The sequence below is a fragment of the Symphodus melops genome, assembly GCF_947650265.1.
Source record: "Symphodus melops genome assembly, chromosome: 1".
In the NCBI taxonomy this organism is placed as follows: domain Eukaryota; kingdom Metazoa; phylum Chordata; class Actinopteri; order Labriformes; family Labridae; genus Symphodus; species Symphodus melops.
In genome coordinates this window covers 21,116,890-21,133,270 of record NC_136691.1, presented here as the reverse complement: position 1 = coordinate 21,133,270, position 16,381 = coordinate 21,116,890, and the positions used below count along the sequence as shown (strand labels likewise).

Sequence of the window (16,381 nt, the reverse complement as noted above, 5' to 3'; positions counted from 1 at the left end):
TGTTCCCAGTGCTGCTCCCACTGTGTCATTATAATTATGTTTGCAGGCTTGCATGTCTGTTTTCTGTCTTAGCTGCTTGCTAATGATGAGAGGAGCAATTTGCCATTTCCCGTCTGAAAGATTGCAATTACAGTCGGCGGTGGCGGCGGCAGGCCAGGCAGCACCCTGCGTCTTCATTTGTCCTGGTCAGTGTAACAGTCGTGTGACAGTCTCTGATGGCTTATTTACACAGGCTCAGGGAGTTGGAGTGAAGGGTGGGGCTCGTTGGCTTTCAAATCCCTTTTCAAACATGTTTATTTCACAGTGCTGCTGAATGTTTTACCCGCAGCTACTGTGCACGAGGGGGGGGGGGGGGGGGGGGGGGGCAAATGTTAGCTCTCTGCTTTATCTCAGGAGGTAAACAGCGCCCCTAAACATAATCTTTGCCCCTTTATCTGTGTGCCTTCATTCTACTGATAATGTATCACAAAACCCGGACAGGCCTTCAAGCTGCTGACTGCAGCTTCTACAACTCTGACGTGTCTTCAAATGCATTCATTCATTTGTTCTCGATGTTCAGGCTAACCTTTTATTACACGTGCAATCTGTCGAAACTTGTTCACTCTCTTGTGCAGACTGACTTGCTGCAGCAGTGTCACAGTTCATTCTGGCTTTGGCCGATACATTGATGTCAGCTGGGTGAGCTGACAAGGAACTTCAGCAGAACATGAATCAACTTAGGAAAATGCAATTCAAAGATGTCTGCTCTTTTACAACAGGCCCTCTAAATGATTCAGGTAAAAGTTCAAAAGAATCTTCTGAACAGAGGAGGATTGCAGTAACACAAGAAAATAAACGTGTGCTCTGTTTTTTTCTGAATTAAAGATTTAATCCTCTTCAGTTATGCATGTGTGATGCCAGCACCTTTCTGACACTCGGCAGGGATCCTGTACTTTCAGGCGTTTGCCTTTTTACCTCTTGAGTAAACACGTAGCCACCCTGAATGTGTGTCCGATGCATTATCAAATATCAGTAAAACACATGGCTCAGTGGCGCCCCCTTGAAATGCCTCTCCATAGAGGTATTTTTGTCCTACCTGCATGACAATTTCTTGGCAGCCATCGTTTCTTTTCACACGTTTCCATCATGAAGAGGAGAGGGGGAATCATTCTCAGATTTATTTTGTAGCTTTTTCTGATTACAAACAGCTAAAACAGACACTGCATGAACAATCAGCCTTCTGCTGTGCTTTTCACCTCAACACCCAAAGTAGGCCACGTATGAATCTGTAACGTGTGTGTGTGTGTGTGTGTGTGTGTGTGTGTGTGTGTGTGTGTGTGTGTGTGTGTGTGTGTGTGTGTGTGTGTGTGTGTGTGTGTGTGTGTGTGTGTGTGTGTGTGAATCTGTAAAGTGTGTGTGTGTGTGTGTTTGAGTAGAGACTGCTGCTGAGATATCATAACTCTGCATTGACTTGTCTTTGCATTAAATCAGAGCTCCAAAGAGAGGATTATATGGCTTAGAGTTAAGATTTCTTGTCGTAAATATCATATGAAAATGATTGCTTGTCTTTAATGGGAGTTTTTAGAGCAGCTTGCCGAGCAGCATCTCTGTCTCTACCTGCCCTGATATCCGTGCACTGATTTGTTTATTTCATGTGCCCAACAGTGATTTCTTCTCTAATAAATAATTTATAGCAGCCCTCAAAAGTTTTCACCTCATCTCAGACTTTTCAGCTTTACTTCTGTGTTGACACTGCTGCCGCTTCTAGGTCTCTTATATAAGTGAAAATATATCATCAGGCAGCATTTTTAATTAAAACAGCTGGTGAGATAAAGGGATCCAAAAACATCTTAAACTTGTAAAAGATAAATTATCACTCTCATTTATGAGCTATTCCCAGAAGCATAATCCATCCTTAAATATCAGCCCCTCTTGTTAAGCTTAGCTTGCTGTTAAAGAATTTGCGTTAGTTAGCGGACTCTCTGATTGAGTGTTATTTTCCACCAAATGTTGAAATGGCGCAGGCTGTGTCCGAAATCACTCATTACTTTATAGTGCACGATATAGTCTACCAAAGAGAGCTCCCTATGTAGGGAAGAAGGAATGAGTGCACTATATAGTCTACTACAGAAAGCTCCCTATGTAGGGAAGAAGGAATGAGTGCACTATATAGTCTACTAAAGAGCTCCCTATGTAGGGAAGAAGGAATGAGTGCACTATAAAGTCAACTACTGACTTTAATGTACTCCCAATGTTGCTACATAGGGAGTTCTTTGTCTGATTTGTAGAATGGACTTTTTAGTGCACTCCTACCCTACACCCTTTTCAAAAGAGGTAGTAGTACACCAAAAGCTGTTGTGTGTTACAAGCTTAAATCCCTATTGTTGTCACAGAGTCTGGCGGCTTTATAGTGGGTGATGTCACCATTACCATTGTACAGAAAGTCTATCTCTGTCGAAGGATCCTTTCTGGTAGGACAGGTAGAGTCTGTCAGTAGCTAAAACATTAAAGACGTGGTTTAAGTGATTACATCCTGCTCCTCCCTCTGAGCCTTTACTGAAGCAACCCCCAAACTTTCTGTACCTATTACTTTTATAGGGGCCTAGTTTGCAGGAGTTCCCTGTTAATCCCAAAAACAAGGACAGAACTCAGGCTATAAGAAGATTTGAGGCCGTCCAACAACCACAAAGTAGCAAGGAGCTTGTCTTGTCTGTGCAGCACAGAGGCAGCAATAGACATCCTGTCCTAGAAGACAGGTCCATTACTCACTTCTCCAACCATCCTAATCTGAAGTTAACGCTTCCCTCTGACATCTCCGGCTGATCAAGGGCAGGAGAAAGTTCCCACTTCTTTGTCCTCTGGCCGTTCCCTTCGGGATAATCACCTTGGCCGAGTAGCACAGTAATTACTGAAGTTGCCTAATGCACACTTTCCATTATTCATTTTCATTAACTCGGGGTCTACACTTGATGACCCCATACCATTATATGTAAATATGTATTTTTAACTCGTATGAAAAGCTTCGCCCTTCTCATTCACCCGACACAATTTCTGCACGGCGCTCTGTACGTGCATTTCCCCATTCATCGTCGGATTAAGTCCCTGTGACCAATAGTCACTGTGATTTCCTTTTTTCAGGCCTTATCCGGACCAGGAGTGAATAGTAATTGAAAATGAATTTGCACTGCCTGAGTAAATAGCTTGATTGACAGATTTTTTTAAATAGGGGTTTGTAAAGCGACCATATCGTAGGCCTTAACAAAACAGTGAGATGGATCTCTGGCACACAGAGATTAAGAATGTGTCGATGAGGATTTGAGGGGAAATGAGATGAAGATGTAATGTGGGGACATAAAGAAAAAAAAATCCACACTGAATAAAGATGAGGGAAGAAGTACCAAAAACAACACATAGCTTAAAATACATTGTAAGTGTTGAGAGGGGGTGGAAGAGGATGGAAGACATGCTTTTGTTTGTTGAGCGTTTGTCCATTCATATGCAAAGTTGTGAACAAAATGAGATATATATGGGCCGCAATGGGAAGGAATTTGTCTCCGCAGACGAGGCTGCAGGGAGAGGAGCTGCTGACAAGTTAGGGAGTGGGCATCAATCATGCAACAGCTGTGAGCGGCGAGGGTGCAGGCAAGGGGCTGAAAAGGGCAGTTGTGTGCAGGCGTCTCCTCCTCCCTCCCCCTCTAAAAATGTGCCATCTCAACAAGTTGACATCCATCAGAGGGTCTGTCCTGCCTCGAGTTGCTAGGGGACTGTGTGCAAGGCCTGCAGACTGCAGAGGCGAGTGTTGCTACCAGGTTTCAGATCAATATCTGAACGCATTACAGTGTGTCTTCTTCTTCTACTGTCACCAGAAGCTGCGGATTAAATTCACTTCGGCAGGACTTGAAGTTTGAAGCAACAGAGTCCGATTTTCAGAAGCATTCAGTTTTAGTTTTAAAGTCTTGCCATATTTCAAACCTGTCTAAATGTGCGTCTACACCTTTCTTAACTCAGACTTGTTAAAGCAAGTTTTTGTTCCGCTCTCTAATTAAGGGAGGTTTTTAATATTTGTCATTCAGTCTGTTCGTGTGTTTTAAAGGGTTAGGTGAAAACCATGACGATTTCTCTACAACAAACAACAACAGACCACATGAACACCAATCTGTGCCGGTGTCCTTTAATAACAGGTCATGTGGGGCTGTTGCCTCGCGGTGAGGAGGTTCCTGCTTCAAATCAAACAGGAGCTTGTCTGTGAGGGGTTTGCATGTTCTCCCTGGTTCTCTCCGGGTACTCTGACTTCCACACACAGTCCAAAGACATGCTCGTTACGTCCGTAGGTGACTCTACATTGCCCATAGGTGTGAATGAAGGTGTGATTGGTTGGCTGTAAGCCCTGTGACTGACTGGCGTTCTCGCCCAGTGACAGCTGGAATCGGCTCCAGCCCCCGCCACACCACATTGGGAGAAGTGGTTTAGATGATAGATAACAGCTAATGTAGGATGTGCCATGGGCCTGTGCACTATGTCACCACTGCAGGAAGCTGTTCTTATGTGATGATGTTGTGTTTGCTCTTATTGATTTTTATTTGTTCTCTTGTAACTGCAGACAAAAGAATGTATCTTACCTCATATCATGTTAACTAACAAACCGGTGGAGTTAAGAAGCTTCTGTTCACGTTGAATTCAAATGTGTATTATTTTCTGTGGCGTTTGGCAGCATTGAAGAGAAAGGTGTTGTGTCAGCGTCTTACTCTTCAAAGAAAATGTCTGTCTCTGTAGGGACCTTTTCTGTGATGCTGTCAGACACTGAGAACAACAAACTCAGCCTGTGAGGGGTAAAAACAGGAAGTGTCGGTTCTTTGATTCTCTTATTTTGGGGGGGTATTTCCCCCTGAAGGATTGTGCTGCAGCAATGACATCCTGATTTAATGTCCGAATGTTTCAAACACCAACACTTCCCCCTTGATGGGTCTGCGACTTCTGTGTGGTTACTCAGATTTATAAGTCAATCAATCTGCAGTCTTACACACACAATACATGTACCCTAATCAAAGGTGCTCAGCGAAGCCCCCCTCTGATGGAACCTGCCTTATGGGCTATGTTTGACAACTACAAACAACGTCTCCACCTTCAACAGACCAGATTTAGGCGAGCGACAGATAGACTTTGTGACTTTTGCAAACATGCACCCTTTAACGTGAGAGCTGCTCATGCTATGAACCCTCTCCATCCCTTCAACTCGACAAACCCAGAGCTCTCTCCCGCCAGGCTGTGCAGCTTCCGCTCAGATATCTGCATGGGCTCAGATTAAAATGTACTAAAGTTAGATTCAAGGTGTTTTATTTGTCACGTGCTCATACAGGTGTGCAGTGACATGTAAGGACTGTTCCGCAGGCCATGCAATAACAATCCATAACAATAAACACTCAGTTTAGCCATAATAGAATCAAATTTAAAAAAATAAAAGGAGTTATTTGGATGTACAAAATAATAAATGTAGAATAGAAAACTGTAAACAGTGTAAAGTGTCAGTGTGTAAAGTGTAAAAGTGACCAGGGTCCAGTAAAAATGTAATGTTCAAGATTTAAGAAAAGGATATTGAATTTACAAAAAAATCATAAAAATACAGAAAAATGTAAACAATTATTTAAACAAGTTATACTATGATCAAATGATTAGAAATAAATCAAGCAGCTGCGTCTCTGTCCTGGTCATGCACACGTAAACTCAAAATGCTGCATGTTACCTGCGTCCACTTGATAAATTCAAGAGTCCTGCAAATATGAATTGGAACCAGTTCGCTCACAGATTCAGGAATCCCAGGACTGCGAAGATAAAAAAAATAAAAAATAAAATAAAAAAGCCTGATTACAGAAATCTCTTCCCCGAGCTCTCCTCTTCTTCTGCATGGCTTCCCTCACAGGTTTTTCTGCCACATCATTAGGAGCTGGGTCACGGGGTCACAACACACATTTGTAGAGTGAGGATTACCTCATGGGTGATTTGAATACCACTCACCCCTGCCGCCCCTCTCCCCACAGCTCCCCAATTAGAGCCCAGTCAGCTAATAGGCTGTGCAGGGTTAAGGCAGCCCCGAGCACCTCTCAGGGCCGATAAGCGCCGGATTCTTCTCTCCTAAGCTCGGATTTACTCAGGTCTCAGAGCCATGCACGGAGTGGAGACGAGCTTTAGAACATGACCTAAAAATTATCAGCTTCTGGGCTATTTTCTGTTCGGTCAATTATCGAATACATCTGTGCATTAAAGACAGTTTTTCACTTCTTTCACACGTTGGACTTCTTTGTTTATGACACAAAATCACAGTTTCTGCTCTGAAATCTGCTTCATGTTAGGATGCAAATGATGTAGCAGAAAACGGTGCATGCACATTTTCCATGTTTATGCTCAACAACCACATATACACATGCTCAGCCTTGCTTTTTCACAGTAGCAGCAGCAGCGGAGGGAAGCTAGCGAGTTGATTGAGACATTTCAGGCTGAGGGGGCTGTGGCAGGCTAATCCGTGAAATGAAACTTGACTGGGAGGAGGGGTGAGAGGAGAGAACAGGAAGAGATAAGACGGAGTGGGGGAGTGAGAGACAGAAAAAAGAGAAGAGGCAGAGCGACAAGCCCTTGAGCTATAAGGATGAGCCAGACAGACAGACAGGGCTCAGGATGAGGTGCAGATCTGTGCTGCAGGTGACGTTGGGGCAGACGAGTTTCACATTCCCCGAGTCCAGGCCGGGCATATTCAGAGACACAAAGCGACGCCGAGGCAGGAGGAGAAGAAAAGGTAGAGCAGTTCAGAGTGCCTCAAACAATCTGGGTCATGTTACGTGTCCCGGTCCCGTGTCCAAAATGAAACGTACCTGTTAGAAGTGGCCACACTTAAAAGCTTGGCAAAAGTCTCTGGAACGTTTTTGCCCCTAGCTTCCCACAAGCTCAGTCTTGTGTGTCGTTTTGGTCTTGATGCGTCATATTGTTCTCTTTAGAAAGTCTCTCCTCAAAAACGTTGATGATCAAGCTCTCTCTCTGCTAACCTCTTGGCGGCCTCGTCATTGTATGCATAAACGTATAACAATCCAGATAACCCTCTGGTTTTTAGACACGGGGCTAGCATGGTCAAGCTAGCAATAGTGACTTTATGGTGCCATCAGAAATATGCACTTACTTTTTATGTAGCATTTCTCACCTTATGACGAGCGTGCGATGATGGTATGCGTGGCTAACGCTGCAGCCCGATAACGTTACACCGCTAACCACGCAGACTCTGGTGTGAACGAGCGCCACAAACCCCCTCTAGTGAGAGATCTGCGTTACACACGGCAGTCAGCAAGCGACCGGGCGCTCGGTGGACATGACATGACAATGGACATTTCAATAACTACTAATGAACATGAGTCATGTAACTTGGTAACTTCAAAAAGAATAAATTGACATTTTTGACCGAAGGGGACTTTTATTCAGTATTGACAAAGATTGTATTTTTAATGATTGGACTCCATACAAACTACAGCAATAAAAGGCTAATAATTAAGTATGGTTTTTTTTCCTGTTGTTGTCTGCATGGCAGTTTACATTTGAAGTATTACAAATGATACAAAGAGCTTAACAGAGAAGGTACAAGCCCTTCTCAATAAGCTCTTTTCTCACATTGGATCGTCTGTGAGGAAAAGTTAGAAAACTGGTCAGACGCTGTTCCAGTCCTGCAGCAGGAAAGTGAGTTTGAGAGAGTCGACGTTATGCGATCCGACATGCACTTCGTGTGAAGCATGCCGAGGTCTCTTGAGGAAGAAGGGCAGTGATTGCAGGGTAGCATGCAAGAAAAAGCAAGACCCAAGACAAAAGGTCAGACTGATCCCGAGTCAGTCTAATCTCATTTCCCTTTGTTTGAGAAATCACCGCTTTGATGTGCGGCACCTGAGACCAAACTGAGAGAGGCGCGAGCAAAATGAGATGTTATCGGGATCGCTAACTGTGGCCATGGACATGCTGGAAGGGAAACAACGAACCTGAGGTGGAGGGTGTGTGTGTGTGCGTGGGCGTGCACAGCCTCTCCTTGTCCAAGAGGAAGATTGAGAGCGAGGGTCGAGTGTCAGTGCCAAGGCTGCGCGGTGGAGTGGCGCTATCAGCAGTCACTCGTCTCCACTTCACCTGCCACAGGTGGCTCTTTCATCTTCCCGTCCACAGTCCGTCTCTTATCTCCCTCGATAATCATGAATATGGATGTTTCAGCCTGACGAGCCCTCACTCGTAAAGAGAGGAACAGGAAAAAAAAAACACAACAACAACTAAGTGCTGTGTTAATGAGCCTGGATATTGTCATAGCTGTTTTACCACTTTGCATATGCATGACCTGTTTTTTTTTGTTGTGACAGATTTAATGATGGGAAAGGTTCCTCCCCAAGATTAACTGCAAAAACATTTCCTATGGAAACAGAACAGTTTAAAAATCTTCCACAAAACAAAGTGGAGATGTTCGGTGGTCCTATAATCTTTACTGCGATGTCGGGAATTTATTTATTTCCAACATCTGGACCGTAAAAACCAACAGTCTGGAATTTGAAAGATGAAAGCAGCAATTTGTTATTCATTGTTTTATGGGATGAGATAATCTCTTTGCCATTATAAGAACATTTACAGGCACGTTATTTGTGGTGCTGTGCGCCTCTGATGCCGCGGAGCTCGATGTTGTTGGATGTCATTTCAAATTGTATATGGCAGTTAGAGATCGGTGATAATCCAGGTTTATATCTAGTCCATAAATTCTGAGTGAGTCAGAGTCTTTTTTTTTTTTGGAAGCATGAACCTTAAGTGTCCTGCTGTCTGTATGATATACCTTCCCGAGGAAGCCCAGAGAAGCTGCTGTCTCCAGCTGGGATGCCGTATATCAGGACGACTCTCAGAGTGTCGCCGCTCTCTCTCGTCTGTAGCGTTCTCTCTTGATTGCCGGCTAAGCATTTTGTCCGACCGTGTAACCATGTCTCAATCATTTCCATACCAGCTGCAGATTTTATGCTGTTAACAATCGTTGTGTAAACAAAGCCCTCGGTCCATCTGGATGAATCATCAGCTATTTCTGCATGCATGAGTGCACTGTAAAAAAGCTCCTTTAAAGATTTAAAACATCAGGCTGCCTTAAAAGGGGGGGATTCCTGTTTTTGTGCTTTTACATATTTAGCCATCAAATTGAATAATGCCTACTTTAAATTATGGAACTGACTTTGTATATTTCTTCAACCTGCAGGATCACAGTCTTTACATAATGTGCTGTGACAGCAGTACGTTTGATTCGTGTGCACTACAAGCTGTAGTGTTCAACAGTGACAGGCTCGCGTTGTTGCTCTGCAGTCGCCGGTTCCACATCAGAGCAACAGACCAACTCCTGCACGCGTTGTAAAGTGCACACAAAGTTAGCAGCAGGCCTGTGAGGCAAGTGTGTGGCCATTTACTGACACAGTACATGAATGTTCACAGAGAGAGACACGCACTAAAGTGATGTGAATGCACAGGGAAAGAGAGAGAGGGAGGGAGCGATCAAGGTAGTCTGAGCTGAAAGCAGCGTAACTAGGAGCTGGTCTACGTGTTAAACCTGTTCTTATAAGTACAGAGTATTGTGTCATTTTATATCCTATAACATCAAGATAAGCTCGAGGACTCACTCGAGGTGATAAATTGCACGTTTGTCTTCTGTTGTTTGTTCTAAAGTGCTAATGGTCGTGAACATACTGCGGTCAGACTGTAATCAGAAACAGAACTTGCTTCATATCTACATGTCGTCCTGAGGTCTTACAGCGTGCAGGATGGTGAACTGGGGGAAATAAAAGGCCTTTGGTTCGGGTGGGTGTGCTGTTGTGTTAAAAAGTAAGACATAAAAACAGTGCTGCATGAACTCTGACTGTGAAAATGATTTTCCCTTTGAAACTCGGGGCTGCACTCTTTGATTTCACAGCCCTCTAACACTGACCTTGGTGCCTGCCAGAGCTCACTTCCTCTCAGTGTACCTGTGCTCCTTTCTTTTTTTTTTCTCGATCTGAGTCTTATTATAATTGAGTGTGAGACTTTGGCTCCAGGGCTGGAGCTGGCATGTCCAATACTGTGTTTTTTTCTCTCTCTCTCTCAGAGAACAGTGAAAGCACAGATCCAGTCAATGCACATTCTTGGCTGTCACTTTCCTTAGCACCCAGTTATTTAATTCAGGCTTCCTCTGTGTCCACCTCTGACAGGACCTCCCTCAGCGCCACAGAACCTGGTCTACAACATCAACCAGACCACCGTCAGCCTGGAGTGGAGCCCGCCGGCCGACACCGGCGGCCGCAACGACGTCACATACAGGGTTATCTGCCGGCGTTGCAGCTGGGAACCCGAGGAGTGTGTCCCATGTGGGCCTAATGTGGGATTCTCCCCCGCTCAGTCAGGATTAGTGGACACTTATGTGACCATCCTGGACCTGCTGGCCCACGCTAACTACACTTTCGAGGTGGAGGCCGTCAACGGGGTGTCAGACTTGAGCCGCACGCAGAGGCTGTTTGCAGCGGTTAGCATCGCCACCGGACAAGCAGGTAAGAACACGAAGCTGTGTCTTCACGTTGTTGCTTTTGTTTGTCGTGAAGGCTCCTCCTTTCAAAAAGTCACGTGGCGGAAACGAAGCTTCTCGTCATTGATTACACTTTGAGTTTGACATGATGACTCAGCGTTTTAGAAGAGCCACCACGGTGGGAGTCTTTGTTTAAGCGTCTCGATTGTAAGACATGTCCCTACGTTGGACAAACGTCCTGACCTCAGTCTGATACTTAACACACAGTCATGGGTTTAGTATTGATCTTCAAACAGAACGTGAACCACCAGCGTTGATCCTTTAAGCTTATGTTGCAAAATGTTTGGCTCACACCAGTCTGTGCACAGCTCACACTTTCCTCCTGCTGACGGCTTCATAACATGACCACTGACACTTTAATTTTTTGAAAGCTCTCAGTAATGATTCCCCATTAGCATTAATGACCACAATCTGATATGATCCATAATATAACCAGATTAATTTAACGTGCATAGCACTGCAGTTGGCAGACGTTATTAGCTTAGCAATGGTGCAGACTCCCAGCGGTGCCTAAAGAGCAACGCCTGTGTGTGCAGCTCGCTCTCAGGGGAATCTAACGTAATTAAAATGCTGTATTTCACAGTGACAAACTCCAAAGCCGTTTTTATTCATTATTTCTATGGATCCACCCAACAAGATTCCCTCTTTCATGCTTGAGCATCCATGAAACACAGTTGGCCCGAGCGACTGTTCTGACTGCGGTGATTAAAAAGAAGGAAAGTGCAACGGGAGCACTGTAGTTTAAGCAGGATATATAACCCTTATCCTAAACGTCAAATAAAGCCGCTCACCTGCTATTTTTTCTCATCAAAACATGCGTCTCTGCAGGCCGACGTTTGCCACTAAAACCAGTCTATTACGCAGTCATTATCTTTGTTTGTGTCTGAACGGGGGGAGAGGAGGCGTTGAGTGGAATGGATGTGTGTGGGATGTTGTGTTTGGGGGATGATGTATTTCGTGGCGCTCCGTTCGTGACAGAGACACGCGCTGGAATGCGCCGAGGGGTTGCCTGGCCAAGGACACGAGGATGCTGGGAAGAGGACGACCTGCAGGAAAGAAGCCAGAAAAGAACAATTAACACATGCTCTTTCTGACTCACTCATAATTACACGTGGCATGCTGACAACAGACGATTACTCAGTTAACCCTGGGTGGAGTGTTCAGCCATTAGCTATCGTGAAAAGCGGGGCGTGCTTGGCCAGGATGGTGTCACGTTTATTATTTTGAGTGAGTGGCCACCATTAAAGCGCTATAACACTGTAATCAGTGTAATTGGCCAGAGAAGGTCAGGTTTGTAATCATTCTGTTTGTTCAGTTTGATATCCAATAGTTCCAAAAATTAGCTCATTTTTATTTTAAAACGACAAAGACGCCTTGATCTCCCAGAGTCCTTCATTGTGGTGGGTGGGACTTATCTCTCTGAAGCGCAATTTTGACCATGATGCAATACCAAACCCCACTTTGAAACCCAGACTAATCAAATTCCTTCAGGGTTAGCCGCTCCTCAGTGCAGGGTGACCCGCTCCATCTGTTCATGTGCCGCGTCTGGGACATGATAATACCTCTAAATGAAGGCTGGAATTACAGAAGACGGCAGTGAAAAGAATAAATCAAATGTGCAGAAGAATAGACGCACTGGTTTATTAGAGTTGTTTCACGCATTGGCATATGTGAGTTATATAAGAGAGCCATTGTTTGGATGAAGGTTCATCCATTCCTCGGTGAATCTCGACTTATTTTATCAGACCAGGACGATTCATGGTAGATTTCTGTCAAAGAAAATCTCATTTCTAATTTCCTCTACAGATTTGGCTCGAAGGTTTGTTAACAGAAACACCTTCAATAAATTTAGAAAAAGACTTTATTGTTAATTCAAATGAACCAATAAACGTCAGGAGCTTTTCTTATGCATATATATTTTTTGATTGGTGGTGGACTACAAAAATATGCTGCACATATAATATGAGACAACCTTAGCTGAAAACTCAGGTGTTGGAAAATAAAGCCGATGAGCAAGTGTAAAATCCTGCAGTTCATCGAGTGTCCACTAGAGGCCGTTTTCAAAAACACCAGAAGTCACACACACCAATTCAAAGAGTTCAGCTTTTACGGCAGAAACATAATTTCTTTACTGTCTGGTTCAATAAAGGAATAGCTATGATTAGCAGAAACTGTATTACTGTATTAGCTCAATCTGCGCACTGTACACTGTACATTTATTGATGACTCATCGGTTTTGATTGATTCACAATAGGTTGTGTAGCTGACCTGATTGACAGGCTGTAACAGGGTGGCTTGTAAAGTTTTGACAGGAGCTTAAAACCCGCCTCAGCTCCAGATCTCAGCCTGTCGTTAGATTGACTGATAGTTAGACTGAGTCAGCATTTCCAGCATGGAGGCTGCCATTGATGGGACTCCAGCGCCCCCTGCAGGAACAGATGGGTGATAGGGAGCCTTCGCCCTGCTTCAATCGTCCTTGTTGTGAATTAACCTTTGTCTTGATCTCTATGAAGAGATTTCTGTAAGAGCTTGACATGTGGTGATTTAAGTGCCTGGTGCCTGATTTTCAGAGGAACAGCATTTTGACAGTTTGCACCCAGTGACCAATTTTCCGTTGCCGTGAAGAGTATATGAACACAAAAAAAAAAAGAAAAGTGAAGTAAAGTTTTGAAGATTGAACTTGACTACGAAAAAAAAGAGCTGCTGACCAACATGGCTGAACTACATTCAAAACCGCTCCAGGCTTCTTCTGTGGTTTGAGTCAATAATCGGCATTAGGTTGATTGGATGGCCGTGTGACGGGTCTCTCTTGTTTCCCGCGTGGAGCAGACATTAGCTGCATGCTGCAGGGCTCATTGTCCTGCTCACTGGACCCTCGCTGAGTCCAGAGCTCTCCGGGCAGTTAGGGAATGCTTGAGCGCTTTGTAATTGCACCATCGGAGCTTCCTAAAACAATCGGTCGTTCCTGAGCAAGCATGCAGGACCACTCATTAGAGAATGACTGCATTATTAAAGCTTTTATGGCTCATCATTCAGAATTGATTAACCTTTTACTTGGCGAGGTGCTGGAGCCCGTAGCACTGAAAGAAATGTGGAAAAGAAGAGGCTTTCTCGTCCATCCCTCCTCCTCCTCCTCCTTCATGATACTCAGCATGAACGTGGGCTCGGAGCAGGGTGCTGGGGGAATGAACACGGAGTGTGTGAATGCAGATGGTGATCCATCTGATGAGGAATTCACACCTCTCCTAATTACACCAAAGGAAATGTCTGGAGCTGCACAAGGTGCTGAGTGCTTATTGTTCCCAGAAACTTAATTACCTCTCAGCTCTGTCTTAAAACGAGTTGAAGTAGAGGCGGCTAGTTCATGAGCTTGATTTCTACCGGCTCTCGTCGTCGCCTTCGCAGCATCTGAATAGAAATCCGTCATGTTCCGGATTTTCTGCCGTCTTCGCCGTCGTCACACGCTGGAAGTTCAGAGTGTGTTTCAATCAGCACTCCATTGTGAGTCAATAGTGGCACAGAGACGCCCTCGGAGGCTCTCTGTGCCTTCGCTCTCCTCAAGCGTACTTGTAAACAAGGCCTTTTGTTCTTCCAGCACACTTGTGAGTGGCCACTGCTCGTAGAATAACCATTAATATTTATTCAAGCCGCTGTTCACATCTCTGAGCCAGAAAAAAAGAGAAACACACTGTGGAGAAGGGCACGGAAATAGGATTTAAAATTAGTTATGGGAAAGGCATCAGGACCTGTGTGTGTGTGTGTGTGTGTGTGTGTGTGTGTGTAGAGTTTGTGCCCGAATACACATTCTGCTCCAACCATCGAAATGGGGTTTAGCATGTAAGAAGTATAATGAGTGAAAAGAAGAGCTGGTGGAAATTGATTTGAATGTTGACTGTGTGTGTTAGCCAGCAGCGCAGAGCAGCTACACTCAGGGGGGGTGGGGTGGGGGGGGGCAGCCAGATGCATTATTTAGGCTGTGAAGAGACTCTGGCTGGAGTTGTCTCAGAGTGCCTTCAAGGTCATCGTCTTTATTCGACAACATCTGATGAGACAGAGACATTCTTAGTCTTCGTTCAAAACCACGTACAAACGTGGAATACGTGGAATATTTGACTATTTTTTAGATAAATATTGTAAACTTCTGTCTACCACAAGTCCCTTTTCCTTCTTTCAAAATAAAAGCATATTTATATCCAAACATGAAGAAAAGTATCTTTGTACAAAAATACAAAATAAAAGCGTGACAAAAATGTTTTCAAATACAAAATAACAGAATTTTAAACATGTGGTTGTTAATGTGATTAAGGCTGTTGCTTAGTGGTACAGGTGTGCGTCTCTAAATCGGAAGGTCAGGGGTTCGATCCTCATCTCCTGCAGCTACATGTCTGATGTGGCTCCTCTGGCGTCAGTGTGTGAATGTGTTGGTGTGACCTGCGGTGTAAAACAAGTTTAACAAGCTCTATATTGTATCTATATTAGACTAGATATTTAGATCTGAAGGTATTAACTCATGAAACACTCACTTCTTTAATAAAGTCCGCTCCGGCAAGTGTTCCTGGTGTTTCTCGTGAACTTGACTCTCTGTGAAAGTTTCATGTCTAAAAGGAGCTTCAGACGAGCTTGTCTTTGAATGTTAAAAACGTCTTGGCCTACATTGAGAAATTAAAACAAAAATGATGAAATAGAGTCATAATATTCAGCTTTGACTGGGTTTGTGAGTGAGATTAAATCCTTTCATTACGTCAGGGAATTAAGAAAAACAAACAGCCAACAGTTATCTTTGGTGTTTATTTTTAGCCGTTCCTCTTCGTCTTCGTTTGTTGTGCGTCGCTGTGTGAATGTTGCATGATGTTAAAGTCCCCCTCAGCCTACTTAAACATTCAAAGAGAACAACGGGCTATTCCCTTCAGTACAATCTCTCATTGCGAGGAGGGGGGGAGAAAAAAAAAAAGCCATTGAGGCGCACAAGAATGTGAGTTAAGTATTTGACTTTGATCTGAAAGCCTCTGTGCCTTCGCCTTGCGTGTGAAGCAAATATTTCACTTTTGTTTTGCTGCCTCAGTCGGACAGTCCGCTCCTCTTGGCGTCTTGGAGGACGCCACAGTCTGTTGCATGACGGGAGGGTTATTTACCTCAAAGATCCTTCACGTCTTCAGATGTTTACGTGTGAAAAGTGATACCCCAGCTCCTCCGTCGTAATCCACACCACCACTTTATTGACACTTTATCATCACTAAATGGATATTGTTGAGTGCATTTGTGAAAGTAACACTTGGGGAACAATGAGGCCCTTGATTTATCCCTTTCTGTGTTCTAATCTGCCATGGTGGCCTTAAACAGAAGGATTGATTGATTCTGAGCGCTCCCCAGTGACCAGTGCCAGCCAGTGTAATTTTCTAGTTAAGCGGATCCTCCTTTGTAGCATTTGTCCCCGGTTTTACGTTACCTGGGAGTCCTTTCTTTTCACCACCACAGCCCCCTCCGCCCCCTCCCCTTCCCCTCGCCCGCTCCACATGCTCTCAGTAATTTGATGAGAGTTGGGCAAAGCAGTAAGATTCAACAGCTGCAATAAAACTGTGGTGGTCTCAGTGCAGCCGCTCGGAGCACTTAACCTGTAGCTTTTCTGTAAATGCCTCCTGATTTGTCTGTCACCCAATCCGTCAGCAATGAATAATTTTCATGGAAGGTGCACTTTAATTACTTTCCCATTTAAATGGCATTATCGTGGCCTATCTAGGTAATTAATCTCACCAAGTATCCTGTTTCAGCCTTTTATTGCTGGCAGACGAGCTCCCTAAATCCCCCCCCCCC

General features: G+C 44.3%; 1 protein-coding gene across 4 annotated transcripts in view; it reads left to right on the top strand.

Moving 5' to 3' along the window:
• epha7 (eph receptor A7) overlaps positions 1-16,381 on the top strand; it is a 93,128-nt gene that overhangs the window by 22,964 nt on the left and 53,783 nt on the right. For all 4 annotated transcript variants that reach the window (XM_079352858.1, XM_079352857.1, XM_079352856.1 and 1 more), the window contains exon 5: positions 10,200-10,535. In XM_079352858.1, coding sequence (XP_079208984.1) covers positions 10,200-10,535 — 336 coding nt within the window. The remainder of the gene's footprint in view (positions 1-10,199; positions 10,536-16,381) is intronic.